General features: G+C 45.0%; 1 protein-coding gene and 1 long non-coding RNA gene across 6 annotated transcripts in view; one reads left to right on the top strand and one right to left on the bottom strand.

Annotated features, from left to right (window-relative positions):
• MYO10 (myosin X) overlaps positions 1–5,439 on the top strand; it is a 283,038-nt gene extending 277,599 nt beyond the window's left edge. Inside the window, exon 41 of one of the 2 annotated variants that reach the window (XM_031666095.1) lies at positions 595–5,439. In XM_031666095.1, the coding sequence (XP_031521955.1) occupies positions 595–696 (102 nt within the window). In that variant the 3' untranslated portion in view covers positions 697–5,439. The remainder of the gene's footprint in view (positions 1–594) is intronic. The other variant, XM_031666096.1, reaches the window with a different exon arrangement.
• Positions 1–23,036, bottom strand: part of LOC110743431 — a 74,416-nt gene that overhangs the window by 29,752 nt on the left and 21,628 nt on the right. The gene's annotated exons all lie outside the window — the stretch shown is intronic.

Here is a 23,036-nt window from a genome sequence, read left to right as displayed (position 1 = left end):
GCCAGCTGTGAGAAGGAGTGGCAATGACGGGGACACCATGGGAGGGAGCTAATGGAGATGCCAGCTGGAGGAGGTGGCTGGTACGGAGCAGAAGCGGGCCTGGTGTCTGGGGAGCTGGCCGCTGTCCCAGCCCCTAGGGCCTCAGTTATCTTGTTTCTTCAGCTGCATCCTAAGGAGTTGACTAGAATTAGATGATCCTGTCTTTAAAGGCTGTAATTATGGACTCTGTCATTTCACATTTATTTTAAGCGGGGATAGTAATCCTAGCACTGTTGACACTGAGTAACTTCAGCTTCCTTGGGTAGCTCTGTATTTTAATGTGCAAAATCTGACAGTTTACATCAAGCCAAGTTGGCACGTTTGTGTGAAAGAACCACCAGGTGGTGCACATTGTATTTGGAAAAGCCGAGATTCCACCTCTCCCTGATGAGGAAGGTGAAAGCAGCTAAATTTCTGGCTTCCTGCAAAATGGGAGCTGTGGATTAGCACGGAAAGCTATGGGAGGGTGCCCAGGGAATGTCTGGTTATTAGGCAGGGCCCTTTGCCTGGGGGAGACTCGTGACCATGTGTTGGTTCTGCTTCCCTGCTGGGCAGGTGGTGGATGTGGCCAAGCTCATGAAAGCCTACATCAGCATGATCGTGAAGAAGCGCTACAGCACGACACGCTCCGCCAGCAGCCAGGGCAGCTCCAGGTGAAGGCGGGACGGAGCCCACCTGTCTTTGCTACCTGAACGCACCACCCTCTGGCCTCGGCTGGCTCCAGTGTGCCATGCCCAGCCGAAACACAGAGCTGCCCAGGCTTTCTGGAAGCTTCTGGTTGGAGGGAGGTGTCTCTGAGGATCCTTTTGCCTGCCGACTTCAATGATCCTGTATTAAGCTGTCAACTTTAACAGTCTGCACAGTTTCCAAAGCTTTACTACTCTTAGAGGACACATGCCTTAAAAAAGGAGGGGAGGAACCATGCTGCCACCAAAGCAGCCGGAAGTGCCTTAACTTGTGGAACCAACACTAATCGACCCTAACTGTGCTACTGAAGGGAACTGCCTTCCCCCCTTTCTTGGGGAGACTTACAGAGCGTGGAAGGGGGGCATTCTCTGTCAATGATGCGCTAACCTCCCAACCTGATTTCCCCGAATCTGAGGGAAGGTGAGGGAGTAGGGAGGGGATAGAGAGCCCGAGGGGACTGTGTGTTTGAGCTGGAGTGCTGCGGGCAGCCTTTCTCATGGAATGACATGATCAACGTTTTTCTTTGTTTCATCTTTTAAGTGTACGTGCTTGCCTGTTCATGCATGTGTTCATAAACTCAACACTTTAATCATGGTTTCATGAGCATTAAAAAGCAAAGGGAAAAAGGATGTGCAATGGTGTACACAGTCTGTCTGTATATTTTTAATAGTGCAGAGCTATAGTCTCAATTGTTACTTTATAAGGTGGTTTTATTAACAAACCGGAATCCTGGATTTTCCTGTCTTTGCTGTATTTTGAAAAACACGTGTTGACTCCATTTTGTTTTACATGTAGCAAAGTCTGCATCTGTGTCTGCTGTATTATAAACAGATAGGCAGCCTACAAGATAACTGTATTTATAAACTACTCTTCAACAGCTGGCTCCAGTGCTGGTTTTAGAACAAGAATGAAGTCATTTCGGAGTCTTTCATGTCTAAAAGATTTAAGTTAAAGTGTTACTTGGAAGGTTAAATTGTATCCCTCTGGATCGATTACAGGTACAACCATGTTGACTATGGGGTAGAGACGCTGCATTCCAGAAATGTCTTAACATTTGAGTGAACCTTTAAAGGACCCTGACACTAAATGCTGAGGCTTTAGTAAAATACACACGTATTTTATCCCAAGTTTATAATGGTGGTCTGACCAAGGCACCTGTAAATAAATCAGCATTTATGACCAGAAGAAAAATAATCTGGTCTTGGACTTCTATTTTTATATGGAAAAGTTTTAAAGACTTGGGCCAGCTAGGTCTACCCACACAAGAAATTTGCCTTGTCCCGTTGTGCACAACCCTGCAAAACTGTTGGCTCACAGGCCTGACAATAAAAGATACTAGCTAACACGCTGTGTGTTTCCTTTATCAGAGGAGGCTCGGAATGCCATGGAGGGGAGGCTTATTTTTGTTTTGGCTTTTGTGGTGGGTTTTTTTTTCTTTAGAGACAGAGTCTCTGTTGCCCAGGCTGGAGTACAGTGGTGTGATCTCGGCTCACTGCAGCCTCTGCCTCCTGGGTTCTAGCGATCCTCCGGTCTTCAGCCTCCCAAGGAGCTGGGACTACAGGTGAGCACCACCATGCCTGGCTTTTGTATTTTTAGTAGAGATGGGGTTTCACCATGTTGGCCAGGCTGGTCTCGAACTCCTGACCTCAAGTGATCCATCTGCCTCAGCCTCCCACAGTGCTGGGGATTACAGGTGTGAGCTACCGCGCCCGGCTGGCTTTTTGGTGTTAATGCTGGGGTTTCAGTGTCTGGGCTTGGTGTTTGTTTCATGGACTTGCTCACCAGGTCCACACACAGAACTGCAGCTGTCTCCACTGCTCTTGTAGACACTGAGTGTGACTTCAAGAAAGCCAAGAGGCAAAAGAAGGGACTGATGAATGAAGTCACACACAGCTGAGGACTTGAAATGTGTTTATGTCAGACAGTCTCCTGTGTCAGCTCCAAAGGGTGCCTGATCTTGAAACCCCAGATCCTAGAACCTGCCTGCACTTCCCTGTGGAGTAGAACACACAGGTAGGTGGTTTGGTTGCCTGTGTACCCAAACCACCAGACCAGGCGTCTGGCATGAGCAAGCGCCACTTCCCTTGCAGACCACTGCCTCCCACCTCTGCTCATGCTCACAAATAGCTTCTTCCCATTCTGCAGGGATTGGGATGGAACCTGAAGCCAGGTGCTGCCTGGATCCTGTGCCCCCCACCCAGGGACCGAAGGAAGGCTGGCAAAGACTAGGATATGTGTTCTTTGTTTTTATTTTAGGCCCAGAGGGAATTTGACAGAAGTCTTTCTACTGCACACCTCTCAGGATTCCCTCTGTGACTTAATTTACTCTGGAAGGCTGTCCCCCGCCCTCAATTACAGATGGGGAAATAGGCAAGGAAAGGCATGACTCAGTTAGGGGGTTAGAGCAGCACCATAGTTAGAACGTAGATTTACGCGTGAGCCTTTGCGTGGCATAGTTGTGGTTTTGTTTTTAGCCTCTTATTTAGAAATAATTACAGACTCAGAGAAAGTTGTAACAGAACATACAGGGAGGCCTGCGTGCCCTTCACTCAGTTTCCCCAGTGGTGACATCTCCTATCACTGTAGAGCAGCATCACAGCTAACAAAGTACCACTGAGTTTCCCGCAGCCACGGAACCTATTCCAATTTTACTGCTTTTACGTGCACTTCCTGATGTGTGTGATGTCAGTAGCTTTGAACAAGGTCAATGAAGTGCAGTCGTCCCTTGGTATCCAAGGAACATTGGTTCTGGACCTCCCCCAGGATACAAAATTCACAGATGCTCAAGTCCCTGATATACAGTGGTGTAGTATTTGCATAGAACCTGCACACATCTTTCCTCCCACTTTAAATCATCTCCAGGTTACTGATGCCTAACACAACGTAAATGCTGCATAAATAGTTGGCATACTGTGTGTGCGTGTGTGTGTTTTAAAAATTGTTTTAATTTGTTTGAGACAGGGTCTCACTCTGGCACCAGGCTAGAGTGCAGAGGCACAGTCACAGTTCATTGCAGCCTCAACCTCCTGGGCTCAAGCAGTCCTCCCACCTCAGCCTCCCAAAGTGCTAGGATGACAGGTGTAGCCACTGTGCCCTGCCAAAAAAATTTTTTTTAAACATTTTCAATCTGTGGTTGGATTCAGACCACGTGGACACTGAGTGCTGACTGCAGTTTTGAATGTCTCTGTTTATTACTGAGGAAGGCATCAGCATAAAGTATTTTATTTCAGATGCCAACAATCTAGTATTTTTTAATTCTTTTGAAAGCTAATATATGTAGGTGACTTGTAAAACAAAAATCTCAAATACTAGAAGTAAAATGTTACTTTTTTTCCAGCTGTAGCCCTCTAATTACCCATTTTCTTTTCCCAGAAACAGCTATTTTTACTGTTTTATTGAATATTCTCTCAAAAATAAACTGTCCAATCATATACTCACACATATATATCCCCATCCTCATTTTTAATATATAGAAACAAATTGTTGTAACTTGCTTTTGTCTCAGCATAGTATTTTAGCTCTCATCCTACATTAATACCTATAGAATTGCCTTATTCTTTTTGATTATATAGTACCTCAGATAGCTTTGTGGAAAAACAGGATAAGGCCATCTATATTAATCCATTCTCACACTGCTATAAGGACATGCCTGAGACTGGGTAATTTATAAGGAAAAAGAAGTTGAATGGATTCACAGTCTCATATGTCTGGGGAGGCCTCACAATCATGGTGGATGGTGAAAGAGGAGCAAAGGCACATCTTACATGGCAGCAGGCGAGAGAGTGTGTGCAGGGGAACTCCCCTTTATAAAACCATTAGATCTTCTGAGACTTATTCACTATCAACGAGGACAGCATGGGAAAACCTGCCCCCATGATTCAGTTACCTCCCATCAGGTCCCTCCCATGACAGGTGGGGATTATGGGAGCTACAATTCAAGATGAGATTTGGGTGGGGACACAGCCAAACCATAGCACCACATAAGTTCTCTGTAAAAATAGTTTCAGCCAGGCATGCTGGCTCACGCCTGCAATCCCAGCATGTTGGAAGGCCAAGACAAGAGGATCACTTGAGCTCAGGATTTCAAGACCACCCTGGGCAACATGACAAGACCCTGTCTCTACAAAAAATTAAACATTAGCCAGGTGTGGTAGTGCGCATCTGTAGTCCCAGCTACTGGGGAGGCTGAGATGAGAAAATCATTTGAGCCCAGGAGGTCAAGGCTGCAGTGAGCCATGATGGTACCACTGCATTCCAGTGTGGGTGACAGAGCGAGACCCTGTCTCCAAAAAAAAGAAAAAAAAATAGTTCAGAAATCTAAGAGGGCAATTTTTTAGTTACTAAGCTTTTTATTCAGGTAGCACACTAAATTGGGTCAAAAATCTGCTATAGTAAAGTTCTGTATTTGTGTGTACTGCGTATAAAAATAAGTGCTTTAAATAATTTGAAAATCCCTACTCACCAAAAGCTTATACTGTAATAGGGGACATGACAAGTGCATAAAGCCAAATTTAGCCAGTACATTTATAACTGTTTTGTTCGGTTGATCAGAGAAGCATCATGATTGCTGGAAAATATCGGACCTGGATTCAAGGTTTGGCATTGCTATTTTCAAAGTATGTAATCTTTTAGGTCAGGGGTCAGTGAACTACAGTAGAGAGACCAAATCTACCCTGCCACCTGTTTTTGTGAATAAAGTTTTATTGAAACAGATCTCTGTGTATTTGTGGATAGTTTGTCTATGTGTGCATTTGTACCACAACGGCAGAGATGAGTAGTTGCAACAGAGGCCCACCACAAAGCTAACAATATTTACTCTCCGGTTCTTCATAGAAAGAATGTGCTGACCTCTGTTGCAGGTAATTATGGTAATTATAGAAGTATAATATTTCCTTTAGAAGCAAAGCTACAGTTAGAATTTTGATTCCATGTGTGATGCAAGGAATACAGTCCCCAGTTTTGAGACAGTTGCTTTAAGTGTTTCTTTTTTTTTTTTTTTTTGAGACAGAGTCTCGCTCTGTTGCCCAGGCTGGAGTGCAGTGGTGTGATCTCGGCTCACTGCAAGCTCCGCCTCCCGGGTTTACGCCATTCTCCTGCCTCAGCCTTCCCAGTAGCTGGGACTACAGGCGCCTGCCACCTCGCCCGGCTAGTTTTTTTGTATTTTTTAGTAGAGACGGGGTTTCACCGTGTTAGCCAGGATGGTCTCGATCTCCTGACCTCGTGATCTGCCCGCCTCGGCCTCCCAAAGTGCTGGGATTACAGGCTTGAGCCACCGCGCCCGGCGCTTTAAGTGTTTCTTACCCACTGTTTTACATGAATCTCCTCCCTCCCTGCATTTCCTCATCAGTGCAAACTGGCTCAGCATCACCTGACTTTGTATTTGATAAATCTGCAGATGAACGAAAGCTTCTCTGGGACAGATTCTATCTTCCCTCCACATGCCCCAAGATATCTAGCATTGTGCCTGCTTGGAATGTTCTGGGGGCTCAATTTAGCCATAGATCACACCACCAATCTCCATAATAAACTTTAAGCAAGTTATGGAGATCAGACAAATGCACATAAAATGTGAAATGACCACACAAGGTAGCACAGCAAGTCTTGCGATTATCAGGAAGTAGTATTCCAGGTGCTAAGGCTAGTAGATTGATGTGACTGGGATGACGGGGGAGGATGCAAGGTGCAGGGGTGTGGACCTTGAGCTGGTCTTGCAATATGGCAGGACTTGGGATGGGAGAGGAAGGGATTCCTGGTGGAGAGCGCTGGGAGCACAAGCATAGGTGGGGTGTGGAGATGGGCATGGGGCAGGTGCAAGGCAGAGGTCAGAAGACATGCTGGGGTTCCCTTGTCCTGATCCAAAATAGTGTCTTCTTTGGTCTTCCACCCTTGTCCTCTCACCATGTGTCTATCCTATTCTCCACAGACCAGATACCTAGGGAGATCTTTAGAAAACATAAACCCAAATATATTTATTTCCTATGCAAAATATTAATATAACTTTCCATACCACCGCAACATAAATATTTATACCTTTAGAGCCCTATGTTTTTTTTCCCCCAGATGGAGTCCAACTCTGTCACTCAGGAGTGCAGTGATCTCAGCTCACTGCAACCTCTGCCTTCCAGGTTCCAGTGATTCTCCTACCTCAGCCTCCCACGTAGCTGGATTACAGGCACCCGTCACCATACTCGGCTAATTTTTATATTTTTAGTAGAGACGAGGTTTCACCATGTTGGCCAGGCTAGTCTCAAACTCCTGACCTTGTGATCTCCCCACTTCTGCCTCCCAAGGTGTTGGAATTACAGGCGTGATCCACTGCACCCGGCAAGCCCTGTGTTTTCTGACTCTGTGTGCCCCTCCAGCCTTGTCTCAAGCCTCTCTCTACCTCACTCATATTCCAGCTGGACTGGCTGTGGCTTAGCAGCATTTGTCTTGGTCATGCTTTCGTTGAGTTCCCATTTTATCAGTCTCACAACTTAGAGCATTCTGCAATGACGAAGGTGATGAATGTTTCCTGGTGATGGGAGCTGTACTTTCTAAGCCCATGGAGGTCTGGCCATGATGTGCTGATAAATGCTTACCAACTGATCTCTGGGGAAAACAACAAAAAACAAAAAGCAAAACCCTGCTTCATAGAATTTGCTGATTTTCATGGTGTAAATATCCCCACTATGGTTAATTTCAGGCTCCAGAGTGTCACCACTGGAGGTGGAGTTGGAATGAGATGCACACAGCGCACAGTCACCTCCGGCAAGCTGGTAGGAGCCAGAGGTCCTGCACCCCACTGATAAAACACAATGGAGAGGAGATGTCTTTTGTTTAAATTTAAAAATGGTATTTGCTGGTTCAGAAGACAACCTCTGAAAGAAGTAGAAAGAAGACACTTATAAAGCCTTAAGCAGTTTGTTTCGATAAGGGGTGTAATTAAGGTGAGAAAATTAAAAATGTAGTATAGGATCTGTTTCCATCTTTAGTTCTCCCAGGGACTTCTATTTTTACTTTCAAGTAATAACTGGGTTACAGTTGATAAGCAGTTTGAGACATAAACAGGATCTACGGACCCTGAAGTATTCAGACGTTTGCTTGGTGGGAACCAGTTGTTACATTCGAGTTCTCATCATTCCCTCATGATATGCTGGGGAAAATACTCAGTGATTCCTACAAATGCCATCTATTGGGGGAATAGTTCTCTGAGTTCACTGAATGACTCGGCATTCAGGAAATTTAATAGGCCTCTTAACTGGAGATAACCCCAAGGATCAACACCAACCATCTTAAGTTGCTTAGAGCCTAGTTGTTAGTAAAAGATATAAATATATAAGGCAATAAGACAATTAACAGAGCATGTGGACCATCTGGATTTGTGTTGAAGGGGTCTAGAAAGAAAGCGTTCAGAGGGAAGTTTTGAAGGTAGGAGAACATTTAACCCCCAGATGCAGATTTGTGGTATACAGAGTGAGCACAGGCCAGGGCAGTGGAACCAACGAATGGAGAAAAGTCATGAGGTAAAAATGAGCAGAATGTGGATTTAATTTTTTAAAATTATACTTTAAGTTCTAGGGTACATGTGCACAACGTGTAGGTTTGTTACATATGTATACATGTGCCATGTTGGTGTGCTGCACCCATTAACTCATTTACATTAGGTATATCTCCTAATGCTATCCCTTCCTGCTCCCCCCATCCCACGACAGGCCCTGGTGTGTGATGTTCCCACCCTGTGTCCAAGTGTTCTCATTGTTCAATTTCCACCTATAAGTGAGAACATGCGGTGTTTGGTTTTCTGTTCTTGTGACAGTTTGCTCAGAATGATGGTTTCTAGCTGCATCCATGTCCCTACAAAGGACACGAACTCATCCTTTGTTATGGCTGCATAGTATTCCACGGTGTATATGTGCCACATTTTCTTAATCCAGTCTATCACTGATGGACATTTGGGTTGATTCCAAGTCTTTGCTATTGTGAATAGTGCTGCAATAAACATACGTGTGCATGTGTCTTTATAGCCACATGATTTATAATCCTTTGGGTATATGCCCAGTACTAGGATGGCTGGCTCAAATGGTATTTCTAGTTCTAGATCCTTGAGGAATCGCCACATGGTCTTCCACAATAGTTGAACTAGTTTACAGTCCCACCAACAGTGTAAAAGTGTTCCTATTTCTCCACATCCTCTCTAGCACCTGTTGTTTCCTGACTTTTTTAATGATTGCCATTCTAACTGGTGTGAGATGATATCTCATTGTGGGTTTGATTTGCATTTCTCTGATGGTCAATGATCTAAAGTAATTCTTTCTTACACTCTCTTTCCTTTCCTGTTACTAACTCTTCCTGTTATTCTGTTAATATTCTCTCTTTGATGTAATCAATGGCATTAGTTACCATTTACTCAGCACGTTTCAGGCTTGGCACCAAGTGTGCTGCCATCAGCATCTGGTTTTGTCCTTGCCGTGAGATAGATGCTATTTATAATCTATTTTAATATCTATTTTATAGTGAAGCTATTGACATTTAGAAAGCAGTTTATTTAACTTGCTGTAACAGGTTTGCTGTGTAACAAAACTCCCCCAATTTCAGTAGCTAAAATAACATCCACTTTTTTTTTTCTGAGACAGAGTTTTGCTCTTGTTGCCCAGGCTAGAGTGCAATGGGCCATCTTGATTCACTATCACCTCTGCCTCCTGGGTTCAAGCGATTCTCCTGCCTCAGCCTCCTGAGTAGCTGGGATTACAGGCGCCTGCCAACATGCCCAGTTAATTTTTATTTTTTTGAGTCGGAGTCTCACTCTGTCGCCCAGGCTGGAGTGCAGTGGCGCAATCTTGGCTTACTGCAAGCTCCGCCTCCCAGGTTCACGGCATTCTCCTGCCTCAGCCTCCCAAGTAGCTGGGACCACCGGCGCCCACCACCACACCTGGCTAGTTTTTTTTTTTTTTTTTTTAGTAGAGACGGGGTTTCACCGTGTTAACCAGAATGGTCTTGATCTCCTGACCTGGTGATCTGTCCGCCTCGGCCTCCCAGAGTGCTGGGATTACAGGCGTAAGCCACCACGCCCAGCCATTTTTTGTATTTTTAGTAGAGATAGGGTTTCACCATGTTGGCCAGGCTGGTCTTGAACTCCTGACCTCAGGTGATCCTCCCGCCTTGGCCTCCCAAAGTGCTGGGATTACAGACATGAGCCACCACACCCGGCCTAACATCCACTTCTTTAGCTCATGATTCAAGGGGTTGTCAGTTTGAGCTGGCTCACTTAGGCAGTCCCTCCCCGCTGGGCCCACACATGGCTCTTCAGTTCAACTATAGCGAGGTGAACAAAGTTGACCTTGCCTGGCTTTCTCATATTTGGGACCTCAGATGAGACAGTTGAGCTCCACTCCATGTGTGTGTTCATCCTCCAGTTAACTAGCCTTGGCCGGTTTATGGGGCATTTGGCAAGGTCCTAAGAGAACAAATGGGAACAGGCAAGTCCTCTTGAGATTTAAATTCAAAACTGGCACACTGTTCATTCCACCACATTCTACTGGTCAAAGCAAGATATAATGCCAGGCCGCTGTCAGGAGGTGGGGAAATAGACTCCATAACTTCATGGAAGTTGCTGCAAAGTCACTCAGCAAAAGGTTGGAGAATCGTGGCCACTTTTGTAATCTACAGCACTTGCTGAAAATCACAATACTATTACGGACAGGGAATTGAGGTCCAGGGTCATCCGTCTCCAAATCTCACTTGATATACTTTGGTTATCTGTCCCTTTCCAAATCTCATGTTGAAACGTAATCCCCAAGGTTGGAGGTGGGGCCTAGTGAGAGGTATTTGGATCCTGGGGGAGGATCCCTCATGGCTTGGTGCCACGATAGCGAGTGAGTTCTCATGAGATCTGATTGTTTTTAAAAGTGTAGCATCTGCCCACTGGCCTTGCTCCCACTCTGTCAAGTGGTGTGCCTGCTCCCATGCCACCTTCCACCATGACTGAAAGCTCCTTGAGCCCTCCAGAAGCCAAGCAGATGCCAGTGCCATGCTTGAAGAACGTGCAGAACCATGAGCCAAGTAAACTTTTTTTTTTTTTTTTTTTTTTTTGAGATGGAGTCTTGCTCTGTCGCCCAGGCGGGAGTGCAGTGGTGCAATCTCAGCTCACTGCAAGCTCTGCCTCCCGGGTTCACGCCATTCTGCCTCAGCCTCCCGAGTAGCTGGGACTACAGGCGCCCGCCACCATGCCCGGCTAGTTTTTTGTATTTTTAGCAGAGACAGGGTTTAACCATGTTAGCCAGGATGGTCTCAATCTCCTGACCTTGTGATCCGCCCGCCTCTGCCTCCCAAAGTGCTGGGATTACAGGCACGAGCCACCGCGCCCAGCGAGCCAAGTAAACTTCTTTTCTGTGTAAATTACCCAGTCTCAGGTACTTATTTGGCAATGCAAAAATGGCCTAACACATTGCTGTTTCATCACAAAACTATGCCAAATCCAAGCAGTTTCTCTATTTTTCACTGGCCTCCTGATAGGACCACACCCATTCTATGTGGCATAATTTACCATCCCATCACCAGCTTCCTTTAATTAGAACATGTACCTTCAGCATAAACACACATACATGCCCACTGTATTATTCCCTTTTCCAAGCTTCTGCTCATATTCTTCTCTTGCTTGAAGTGACCTTTCTCTCTATTCACATTCTCTTCATCCATGATAACTTGGTTCAGGTTTTAATTTCTACACAAAGCTGCCTGTGACAGAGACTGCTAACACACACCCAACAATCTGGCCTTTCTCTCCTTTTACCTTTTAGTAACAGAATCCCCCTATGTTTTGGCTTGCAATGCATGCTTAGCCACAGAATACATTTCCCAGCCTCACGTGCAGCTTAGTGTGTGTGGCCATTTTAAAGCATATTTCAACTTCCTGATAGCTCTCCCATAAAAAGGTGAAGTCTAATTCTTATGAATATGGGTCAGCCATGGTGATTCACTTCTAATGAGTAGAATGTGGAAGAAATGATACTGCATGACTTAACAAGCCTAGGTCATAAAACGTGGTACATCTTTACTTACTCTTTCTCTGACATGTAAGAAGTCTCCTAACCTAAAGATACCATGCCAAATAGACTATGTTAAGGAGGCCACATAGAGAGAAAAGCTTGACACACCCCAGATGTACCATACCTCAGCTGTTTAACTTCCCGACCTCGGCCATAAGATAAGTCAGTGAGTCTTTAGATTATTCCAGCCCTTAGCTTTGAACTGCCCCGGCTTAAGCTGAGGGGAGCAGAGCTGAGTTCTCCCTGCTAAGATCTACCCAAATTGCAGTTTCATGAGCAAAATAACTGTTGTTTAAAATGATCCCTAAGTTCAGGGGTGGTTAGTTTCACAACTGTAGAGAACTGGACATATTTTGGCACTCTAGACTTGAGGTGCTGCCATAACCAAACCTAAAGCATGTGGCTTTGGCACTGAGCAGTGGGAAGAAGTTGGACTTAAGAAACATGTTAGAGAAACATCGAGGACTTCAAAGAAATCATTAGCAGAGGCTTGATGGCCCTCTGGGGGACTGCTGGTGAGGACTTACAGGAAAGTGAGGAAAATATTATTGGAAGCTGGAAAAAAGAAAACCTTCATGATGCAATAGCAGGAAGTTTAGTAACACCGTTGCCTGTGGCAATGTGGGAAATAGAAAAAGCACCTAATGAGCTACATGTTCCAGCTAAGGCGATTTCCAGAGAGTGTGTTGAAAGTACCACCCGGTTTCTTTTCACTATAAAAAATAGACAAGCTAAAGAAAGAACTGTTAAATATAAAGGAGCCAGGACTTTCTGAGTTGAAAATAAAACTGATTTTCATTCCTAGTTTCTCCAATTGACATAGTGATTGCTAAAATTAAGAAATGGTTTCCGGAAGATATCAAATGCAGGGCACTGTCAGGACAACATAGTCTAAAGATGAACCCAAAGGTGCAACTGTAAAACTCTATGTGACGTTCTTAGAATTAAAATCGAAGTTCTCTAGAGATTGTCAGGGTAGATCCTTCCCACTACACAACTTGGGCTTCTAAGAATTTTTTTTTTTTTTTTTTTTTTTTAGGCAGAGTCTCACTGTGTTACCCAGGCTGGAGTGCAGTGGCACAACCTCAGCACACCACAACCTCCATCTCCCGGGTTCAAGCAATTCTCCTGCCTCAGCCTCCTGAGTAGTTGGGACTACAGGTGCATGCCACCAAGACTGGCTAATTTTTTTTATTTTTAGTCGAGACAGGGTTTCACTATGTTGGCCAGGCTGGTCTCGAACTCCTGACCTCAGGTGATCCACCTGCCTCAGCCTCCCAAAGTGCTGGGATAACAGGCATGAGCCACCACGCCTGGCCAAGAATCTTAAATGAATTATTCCAGAGTCACCTTTCAGGGATCCTGATGTAGAAAAATACTTATCTTGAGATACACAGATGAGGCTTTTGTTTAATGGAGTAAATTCCAGTAGGTTACATAGTAAATCCAAAACGTTGTAAGATAATTGTATGAAACAAAACTTTGACAGGCAGGACACAGACTGAAAAATCTAATCGGCTGCAAACATGGCTACATTTTATAGAAAAAGAAAAGATGACTCAGAGGATAGATCCAAGAACCCGTGGAGAATGATTCCCATTTTCCCATTTGCTGGAACTGAGCCTTCATCAGTGGACTGGCCATGTGTGTTCAGCTGGATTTCAGAAGTGCCGTGGACCAAGGGGTTCTGTGTGCTTCTTCCCCCCACTGAGTGAGTTAGAGGATCTATAGCAGTTATCTTATGCCAGACCCACCATTGCATGTGGCATGCGCGGGACAGAAGACTTGTCTCTTTAGTACACAGATCTTCAGTTCGAGTAAAGATCATCAATGATCTACACTCAAGGAACTGCCCACGAGGAGCCTCACCCATGTGGGAACGTGATTTACATGACAACAGCCTGGGTCTCAAACCTAAACCTGATCTCTTAATAGATACAACTTGGCAAGTCCTGGGATGAAGCAAGTGTATTTTGCATGAAGGAGAAATGTAAATAATTTGGGCTAGAGGATCGATTGTGCTGCTTTTAAAATATATCCATGAATTCCGTGATACTCCTCCCACGAAAAGGTGGAGTCTAATTGTCCTCTCCTTGAATATGGGGCAGCTCTAGTTACTCACTTCTGATAAATAGAATGTGACAGGAATAATACTGCGTGACTTACAGAGCCAAGTCATAGAAGGTGACACCATAACTTTTGCTTGTCTCTCCTCTCTTGGGACATGTGCTTTTGGAGCCCTAAAGCCACCATGGTGAAGAGAAAGATACCCAAGGAATCCCAGCTCTGCCAACCCCCATCTATTTAAGTCTTCCTAGTACCAACCACAAGGTACTTCACATGATTCCAGTCTCCAGCCTTCAAGCTGCCTCGACTGATGCCAAGGGGAACAGAGACATGCTATGCTCACTAAGGGGGTTCCAGCCACTTCAGCAAGCCAGAAAGAGAAAGAAAAGAAAGAGAAATGGAAAAGATATACAACTGTTATTATTCACAGCTGATACGATGAAGCCCCTCACTTATTGACTGATCATGTTGGATTTTCTATTAGAATTAATGAGTGATTCTAGCAAGATCACTAGATAAAAAGTCAGTTTTTTTTTAACTGCGTTTCTATATAGGACCAACAATGAATTATAAAAGAAAAATGTAAAAATACCTTCTATGATGTTATTAAAAACATTTAATATCTAAGAGAAAGTGAAAATCTAAAGAAAATAGTGCATTATCTGATGTCAAAGCCCATGACTTCTTCCTGATGCTACAGTCTGAACAAGATGTAAACTGATCCACCAAACATATGAAATGAGAAGGGAAAATGGCTGCTACAAATAGCCAACCAAAGAGGCGAAAATATGTTGGCGATGGAAGTAAACAGGGGTATATACCCTAATGTGTCTGTTAAACAGCTGAGAAAGCTAAAGCTTCATAACTCCTACTTTGATCATCCTTATTCTAAATTATGCTAAGTGTAAAACATAGTAAGAAAATCTAACTTCTAAAATAAAATACCTTCCTTCACGACCAAGAGGAAGTCCCATTTATTGGTCAGTAGAGAGCGTCTGCTTGAAAGATTTATATTTTACATCATGGTAGAATTATGAATTTTTTCTTTTTTTTTTGAGACGGAGTCTCGCTCTGTCGCCCAGGCTGGAGTGCAGTGGTCGGATCTCAGCTCACAGCAAGCTCCGCCTCCCGGGTTCACGCCATTCTCCTGCCTCAGCCTCCCAAGTAGCTGGGACCACAGACGCCCGCCACCTCGGCCGGCTAGTTTTTTGTATTTTTTAGTAGAGATGGGGTTTCACCATGTTAGCCAGGATGGTCTCGATCTCCTGACCTCGTGATCCGCCCGTCTCGGCCTCCCAAAGTGCTGGGATTACAGGCTTGAGCCACCGCGCCCGGCCGAATTATGAATTTTTTCAAAGTAAATTTCTGCTGCTATTCACCTGAGTGTACCACCTATCTAGAAGCATCCATGTGAGAAGCACACTGATTGCACATTGATACCTGCTATTAGGATCACCTCCCTGGCCGGGTGCCGTGGCTCACGCCCATAATCCCAGCACTTTGGGAGGCCGAGGCAGGCGGATCACCTGAGGTCAGGAGTTCGAGACCTGTCTGGCCAACACGGCGCAACCCCATCTCTACTAAAAATACAGAAAATTAGCCGGGCGTGGTGGCTTGTGCCTGTAGTCCCACCTACTTGGGATGCTGAGACACAAGAATTGCTTGAACCGGGGAGGTAGAGGTTGCAGTGAGCTGAGATGGCGCCACTGCACTCTGGCCTGGGTGACAGAGTGAGACTCTGTTTAAAAAAAAAACAAAAAAAACCACCACCTCCCCTTCTCCTGATTCTGCATAAATGGTTCTTTGTCATTCAGTCCTCAGGTTACATGTCAACTCCAGAAAGGCCCTTCCTCACCACCAAATATATTAATAAAATAATTAGCCTTTGTTGCATCGCCATCTTTTAAATATCACTTGTCACTAAATGATGTCTTCTTGTTTATTGTATGTCTTTTCCAGTTAGAATGGAAGCTTCATGAGAGCAGAAATTTTTTCATATTTATAACTGTCACTTTGTTAATCAGAACTGTATCTGAATAGAGTAGGTTCTTAGTGATGATTTCTTCAATAAATAAAGGAATAAAGTGTGACTTTCAATTTGGGCTACACGCCAGGTGAGAGGAAGGCAGAGATGAACTGCTGATGCTTTGAGAAATGCAATCCCGGGGTAGAAAGGATGCGGGAGCGAGGCGGAAACGGATGGGAGTCAATGCCAGCCAAGGCTTTATTGTGACAACCCTCTTCACCGTGAGCCAGAAAGAGATCCAGCCAGTTGCTCAGTGGAGCATCTGCTTGGCTCTGTGGGATGTCTCTGCACAGGCTGTGCAGGAAAGTCCTGCCTTGGAGCAGTCCTCCAGAGGGAAGAAATGTATCTTCCTGGCTTGGTCCTGTCTCCTGTTTCCCGCTGGTTGAATTTCACTACCTGGGGAGTCAGCTCCCACACATGTCCATGCCATCTGGTACCTTTATTATTTTTTTAGAAACAGAGTCTTGCTCTGTTGCCCAGGCTATAGAGCAGTGGCATGATCATAGCTTACCTCAGCTCCTAGGCTCGAGACATCCTCCCGCCTCAGCCCCCCAAGTAGCTAGAGTGACCAGTGCATGCCACCACACTCAGCTTTCAAATTTTTTGTAGAGATGGGGTCTTGCTATGTTGTCCAGGCTGGTCTCCAACTTCTGGCCTCAAGCAATCCTCCTGCCTCAATTCCCCAAATGGTGGGATTACAGATGTGAGCCACTGTGCCTGGCCTACCTGATGCCTTTCAAAGCCACTTAAAGAAGTTATATCCTACCCAGAGGTGAGCTGAATAATGGCCTAACACAGATAACCACATCCTAATCCCCAGAATCTGTGAATGTTACCTATGGCAAAAGGGACTCAGCAGATGTGATTAAGAGTCTTGACGCCAGGTGCGGTGGCTCACACCTGTAATCCCAGCACTTTGGGAGGCGGAGGCAGGCGGATCACGAGGTCAGGAGTTCAAGACCAGCTGGGCCAACATAGTGAAACCCCGTCTCTACTAAAAATACAAAAATTAGCCTGGCATGGTGACGTGTGCCTGTAGTCCCAGCTACTCAGGAAGCTGAAGCAGGAGAATCGCTTGAACCTGGGAGGCAGAGGTTGCAGTGAGCCAAGATTGCACCACTGCACTTAGCCTGGGTGACAGAGTTAGACTCTGTCTCAAAAATAAATAAATAAATAAATAAATAATAAATAAATAAATAGTCTCAAGATGAAGCAATTATTCTAGGTCATCCAAGTGGGTCCATTGCAATCCCAAGGGGTCTTCAAAGAGGGAGGCAGAAAATCAGAGGCACGGGTGGGAGATGTGACAATGGAAGCAAGAGTAAGAGTGAGGCAAGAAAGGGGCCACAGGCCGGGGAATGCCAGCAACCTCTGCAAGCCTGGAAAGGCAGGAGGCCCTCGGGAGAAAGCAGCCCTGCTGGCACCTTGATTTTAGAAGCATGAAGCTCAATTTCAGACGGTGACCTCCAAACATGTAAGAAAACTAACTTCTGTTGCTTTAAACCACCACATTTACGGTAACCTGTGACAGCAGCAACAGGAAACAAATTCACATGCCCTGAAGGTAGCATTTCGTGGAAATCTCTGGCGGGAGGATCTTAAGACTCCAGATACACAGCTGGTTAGTCTTCAGGGGTGGAAAATACAAGGCCCGTGTGGAGTCAGTTGACTGTCTTGGTGCTGAGTGGACCAAGCTTCCAAGAGCTTGGGGGATGGAGGAGGCCAAGGAACCTAAGGAGGCAGGTAAGAGAGGCAGCATCCAGGGACCCATAGTGAAAACAACCACTTATATTAACAAGGTGTGGACAGAGAAAATGTGTGTGCGTTGATTGTATTATCACTGCCTTTTATAACAGTCAACCCTTGGTATCCATGGGGGATTGGCTGCAGGACCCCCCCATGGATACCAAAAATCCGAGGATGCTCAAGTCCCTGATATATAATGACACATCCTCCTATACATACTGTAGGTTACTTATAATACCTAGTACAGTGTAAATGCTATGTAAATAGTTGTAGTACTCTATGGTTTAGGGAACAATAACAAGGAAAATGTCTGTACATGTTCAATGTAGACGCAACATTTTTTCAAATATTTTCAGTCTGCTTGGTTGAATCTACAGATGTGGAACCCACAGGTCCAGAGGGCTGGCTTTGAATGTTATTTTCAGCTGTTGTAAGGAATAACTGCTGAGCCTCATAAGACATCCCTTGGGCCCCTCAGAGTGAATTTCATGTCACATCGTCTCTACTCTTATGTCAGACCATCACAAATACACCTTTAAAATTTGTTAAAAATCACTGAGTGCAGTGGCTCACACCTGTAATCCCAGCACTTTGGGAGGCCGAGGCGGGTGGATCATGAGGTCAGGAGATTGAGATCATCCTGGCCAACATGGTGAAACCCCGTCTCTACTAAAAACTAGCTGGGCATGGTGGCGCATGCCTGTAATCCCAGATACTCAGTTGGCTGAGGCAGGAGAATTGCTTAAATCAGGGAGTCGGAGGTTGTAGTGAGCCAAGATCGTGCCACGGCACTCCAGCCTGGGCGACAGAGCAAGACTCCGTCTCAAAAAAAAAAAAAAAAAAGAGAAAAATCTATTTAGACAGAAACAATTTTTTTATATTTGATATAGAATTTATAGAGTATGTATTAGAGTAACTCTAGTTGCTTTAGCCAACAAATTCCTATGTTTCAACCACTTAATATAACGAAAGATGATTTTTTGCTTCTGTAACAGTCCAACATCGACGTCATGTTGGGAGAGTGGTAGTTACTCCCTGTGGCTCTTCTGGGACCCAGACTGACAGGGGATCTGCCTTCTTCTACATTTAGCTTCCAAGATCTCCCTGGGTGGAGCTGGGCAGAGCTGGCAGAAAGGAAACAAACAGTCCATTGAATCGGTGAATAAGGACATTCACTTCTTAACCTTTTCCGCCTGGAAGTGACTTCACTTCTGCTCCCAATCCACTAGCAAGACCTAATCATGTGGCATGACTTACATGCAAGGGATGCTGAGAAATGGATGCAGTGGCTGCTGGGAAATGCAGCTTCAGGCTGGACAACTGCCCTTTCAGTAGCAACTATACCATACGTAAGGGGAGAATGATGCTTTGGTGGACAGTTAGCTGTCACTGTCACAGTCTGCCTCTCTGGCCAAGAAATATTCACAAAGACTCTCTCTCCAAATTCAGAAAATTCTTCCCCTGGCCAAAAATAACACTCAAGGGAGTTAACTGAAAATTCTATTGCGTTACTGCATCCGTAGGAACAAAACAGATGGGCACAGCCAAGAAGAGATTGTTCAGTCTGTATAACCAAAGAAATCAAGGATGCTTGATCGGGAACCTGAGAGTCACCAATAAGAAGTCAGTTTCTGGGCTTGAGCCACTGTTTGGCCCCAGGTGCACTGACTAAAGACAAGACTGTGGCCCTAGGAGGCAGAGCCCTGCAAAACCACACAGCAAGAGGGTGAGGTCCTGGGTCTCCCAGGCCTTTACCAAAGAGATCTACTTGGGTAACTGAATATCAAGGGTTATCCAAACATTTGAGTGACTGCTGCACGAGGTCTTAGTAAGCATTAATACCTAGAGACACAAACCAGCATCTGGTGCCCCCATCAGAGCGGGGAATATTCGAGTAGGTAAAACATGGAGATGGCCCAGATCCTGCTTATTTATGATGTGTCCACTGCGTCTGCAGACTCATCCAGTGGTCATTTCTCTGGACCCCAAATGTATAATGGAAATAGACATGCTTCATTTATTGGTTCCCAGGCTTAGGGTAAGACGATCATCATAGAGAGGACCAAGGGGAATCTTCTGAAATGAATCCCCTCTATGACCATAGACAGTGAATCCGCAGTGATACAGCATTCCAAGGTGAATGGCAGAAATTAGTGTCATCCCTGAAGGACCAGAAGATGCAGGGTGATGGACCCCATCATTTTGCCATTTAATTCACAAGCGTGGGCCCTGGAAAAAGACAGATCCTGGAGGATGACAATGGTCCATGGCAAACTCAACCAAGCAGTAGTCACCATTGCAACTGCTGTGTTAGGTGCGGTATCATTGCTAGGTCAGAATAGCTTGGCCTGAGTGGATGTTACATGTGATTTAACATACATTCTTGCTTGGAATCCCGTTTTTTTGAACTAATTTCTAATGAACTTGAATTAGAACATATAACTTTGATGTCTGAAGACAGATGAAACCTGTAAGATATGTCTATTTCTTCAAAGAGCCTTATATAATTAAAGTGTAATAAATGATATTACCTATAATAACTAATTTTCACATGGTTCTTATTTGGCAAACTCAGTAATTCAAAACATGGTAAGAATCTGGGAGGAAGCAAAACTTGGATTCATGTGAGTAACTCCTAACTGTTCGTGTGAGCTTTGTTGATTTCATTTGTGCCTGAAAAGGGTCAGAAAAGATTATCCTCCCTTTCATTACGCTCAGCAGGCGTCCTCCTCTCTCCTCATTGGCCTGTGCCCTCTGCAGCGAATGGTCTGTCACCTGCACCTCTTAAGTTCCTCTGACCTTCTACCCCTAACTGAAAACCATTGTGTTCCCAGCAACCTTCTCAAGTGAGGGTTGTTTGGATCCCAGCTCTCTGCCACTGGGCCTGGGGTGAGGTGATTATTCTCTTAGCCCCTCCAGACCCTTGCTCTTCCTTCCTTTCTGAAAACCCCACACTGTTTGAAGCGGTGCTATTGGAACAGACTGTCCTCGCCCTTCCTCATACAAGCATTTGGCTGTCTTTCTCTGCACCACTGTTTTGGAGACTTCCCTCTCATAGACAGTCCATCCAGCGCCCTGGCTTCTTGGGTCCTTTGACCTCCTTACTCCTAGTAATCTTCCCAACCAAACTCTGGCCTGCTGCTCCCAAACTATTTCATTTCCACTTTTTCTCAGCACAGTCCCTCTAGTGACACTTCTCCAACAACGCTACCCCATGATGACTTCCAAACCAGTGAGGCCACCACTTTCTTCAATGCCCCCTGCTCCCTCCTTCCACAGTCTAGAATCTCTGGTCCATAAGTATAATTTCATTTGTATATACCCTCAGCTCCCTCATCCCTTCCCTCCCTCCATTTGTCTTCAAAAATCCCACCCACAGCTAAATCCAACTCTCTAAGTCTGTATTTGATGGTTAATTTTATGTGTCAACATGAGTTAGCCATGGGAAGCCCAGATAACTGCTCAAACATTATTTCTGGGTGGTCTCTGAGGGTGTATCCAGAAGAGATAAGCCTTTGAATTGGTGAACTGAGTAAAGCCATGTGGGTGGGCATTATCCAATCTATCAGCAGAGGAAGGTTGAGTCCACTCTCGGCCTGACTGCTGGAGTTGGCTTATTGATCTTCTCCTGTCCTTGGAACACCTGGTTCTCAGGCCTTCTGACCCGGACTGGAATCTACACCATTGGCTCTCTGGCTTTCAGGCCTTGGAATTATATCACAAGCTTTCTTAGGTCTCCAGCTTGCAGACAGAAGCTTGTGGGACTTAATCAAGTATCCATAATCAACCTCCATAATTATGTGAGCCAATGCCTTATAATCTGTTTCTTTCTGGTCACATATATCCTATTGGATCTGTTTCTCTGAGGACCTCTGACTAATGCCCTGTATTTGAGCAGCTGAATACTGCTGGAGAAACACAACCAATATAGCTCTCACTTTATCACAGTCTTCAGAAGCTGGCAGCCCCTTCACATCCATCCTGCCACCCTTCCCTAATGAATTCAGTCTCTTGTATCCTGACCTAAAACCACTTTCTCAAAACTCCTCTCTTTCGAAGCTCCCTGCAGCCATTCCTTCTATTCATCACTTCTTATTTCATTGTGAAAACCTAATGGTTGGCAGAGAACATCTGCATCTTCTACGACATCTTCCAATTTATCCCACATACTCTCATGGCCATCATGCCATTTAGATGCTGACTTTCTCTCCCTTGAGCTTAAGGTCTTCCTATTTGATCTTCTACTTGGTGTCTCCACTTGCATATGTATTAGGCAGGTGAAATACAGCATGTCCAGAAAAGAATGCCTGATTTTCTCTCCTATTTCCTGTCTTGCTCAGTTGTCAGGCATCATTCTTGACCCCTCTGTGTCCCTGACATTTCACATCTACTCCATGAACATGTAATGTTTCTACCTCTTCTGGTCGTCCAAATTCAACCACTTCTTGGCACCTCCACCACTACCATTCTCTCTTTCTGTGACTACTGCAGTAGCCCCTACCAGATCGCCCAGTCTCCATGCATGTTGCCTCATCAGTAATCAGAACCATCTTTTAAAGATGAAAATTGGCCAGGCGTGGTGGCTCATGCCTGTAATCCCAGCACTTTGGGAAGGTGGAAGGTGGAAGGTGGATTACTTGAGGTCAGAAGTTCAATACCAGCCTGGTGAACATGGTGAAACCTCTTCTCTGTTAAAAATGCAAAAATTAGCCAGGTGTGGTGGCATGCACCTGTAATCCCAGCTACTCAGAAGACTGAGGCAAGAGAATTGCTTGAACCCAGGAGGTGTTGCAGTGAGGTTGCCGTGAGCCAACATCGCGCCACTGCACTCTAGCTTGGGTGACAGAGTGAGACTCTGCCTCGAAAAGATAAATAAAGATGAAAATTGGATCAAGTCCCTTCTTGCACAAAATCTTTCATTGGTTTCTCATCACTATTTAGAATAAAATTGAGTCTCCTTCCATGGTCTGCAAAGCCCTGCACTGTGGTCCTCTCTGCCACCTCTCCAGTCTCATCTCCATTGCTCTTCCACCCCCAGCCCTGGTGTACTCTGCTCTTCTTGTTTCTTGAGCATTTCAAGCTGGTTCTGGCTTCACAGTCCTCAACCCCTGCAGTTCACTTTGTCTGGCATGGGCTTGCCTGCAGAATTTCACATGACTGGCTGCCTTACTTCATTTAAGTGTCTGCTCAAAAGTCACTTCTCTGACCACCCTGTCTACTACGGCCTTCTCTTCCAATGTAATTATCTGCCTTGTTACTCTATTCTCTTTTTCTTCATTGCCATTTAGCATGTATTCCATTGTTATGTTAATGGATCTTAATGAATTCTAGACTGTTTAACATGTGTTCCATGCTTTGTTTTTTTTTTTTTAAATTGAGATGGAGTCTCACTCTGTCACCCAGGCTGGAGTGCAGTGGTGCAATCTCGGCTCACTGCAAGCTCT

The sequence above is a fragment of the Papio anubis genome, chromosome 5 (assembly GCF_008728515.1).
Source record: "Papio anubis isolate 15944 chromosome 5, Panubis1.0, whole genome shotgun sequence".
Lineage (NCBI taxonomy): Eukaryota > Metazoa > Chordata > Mammalia > Primates > Cercopithecidae > Papio > Papio anubis.
Note: the sequence above shows the minus strand (reverse complement) of the source record. Positions and strands in the feature narration are given on the sequence as shown.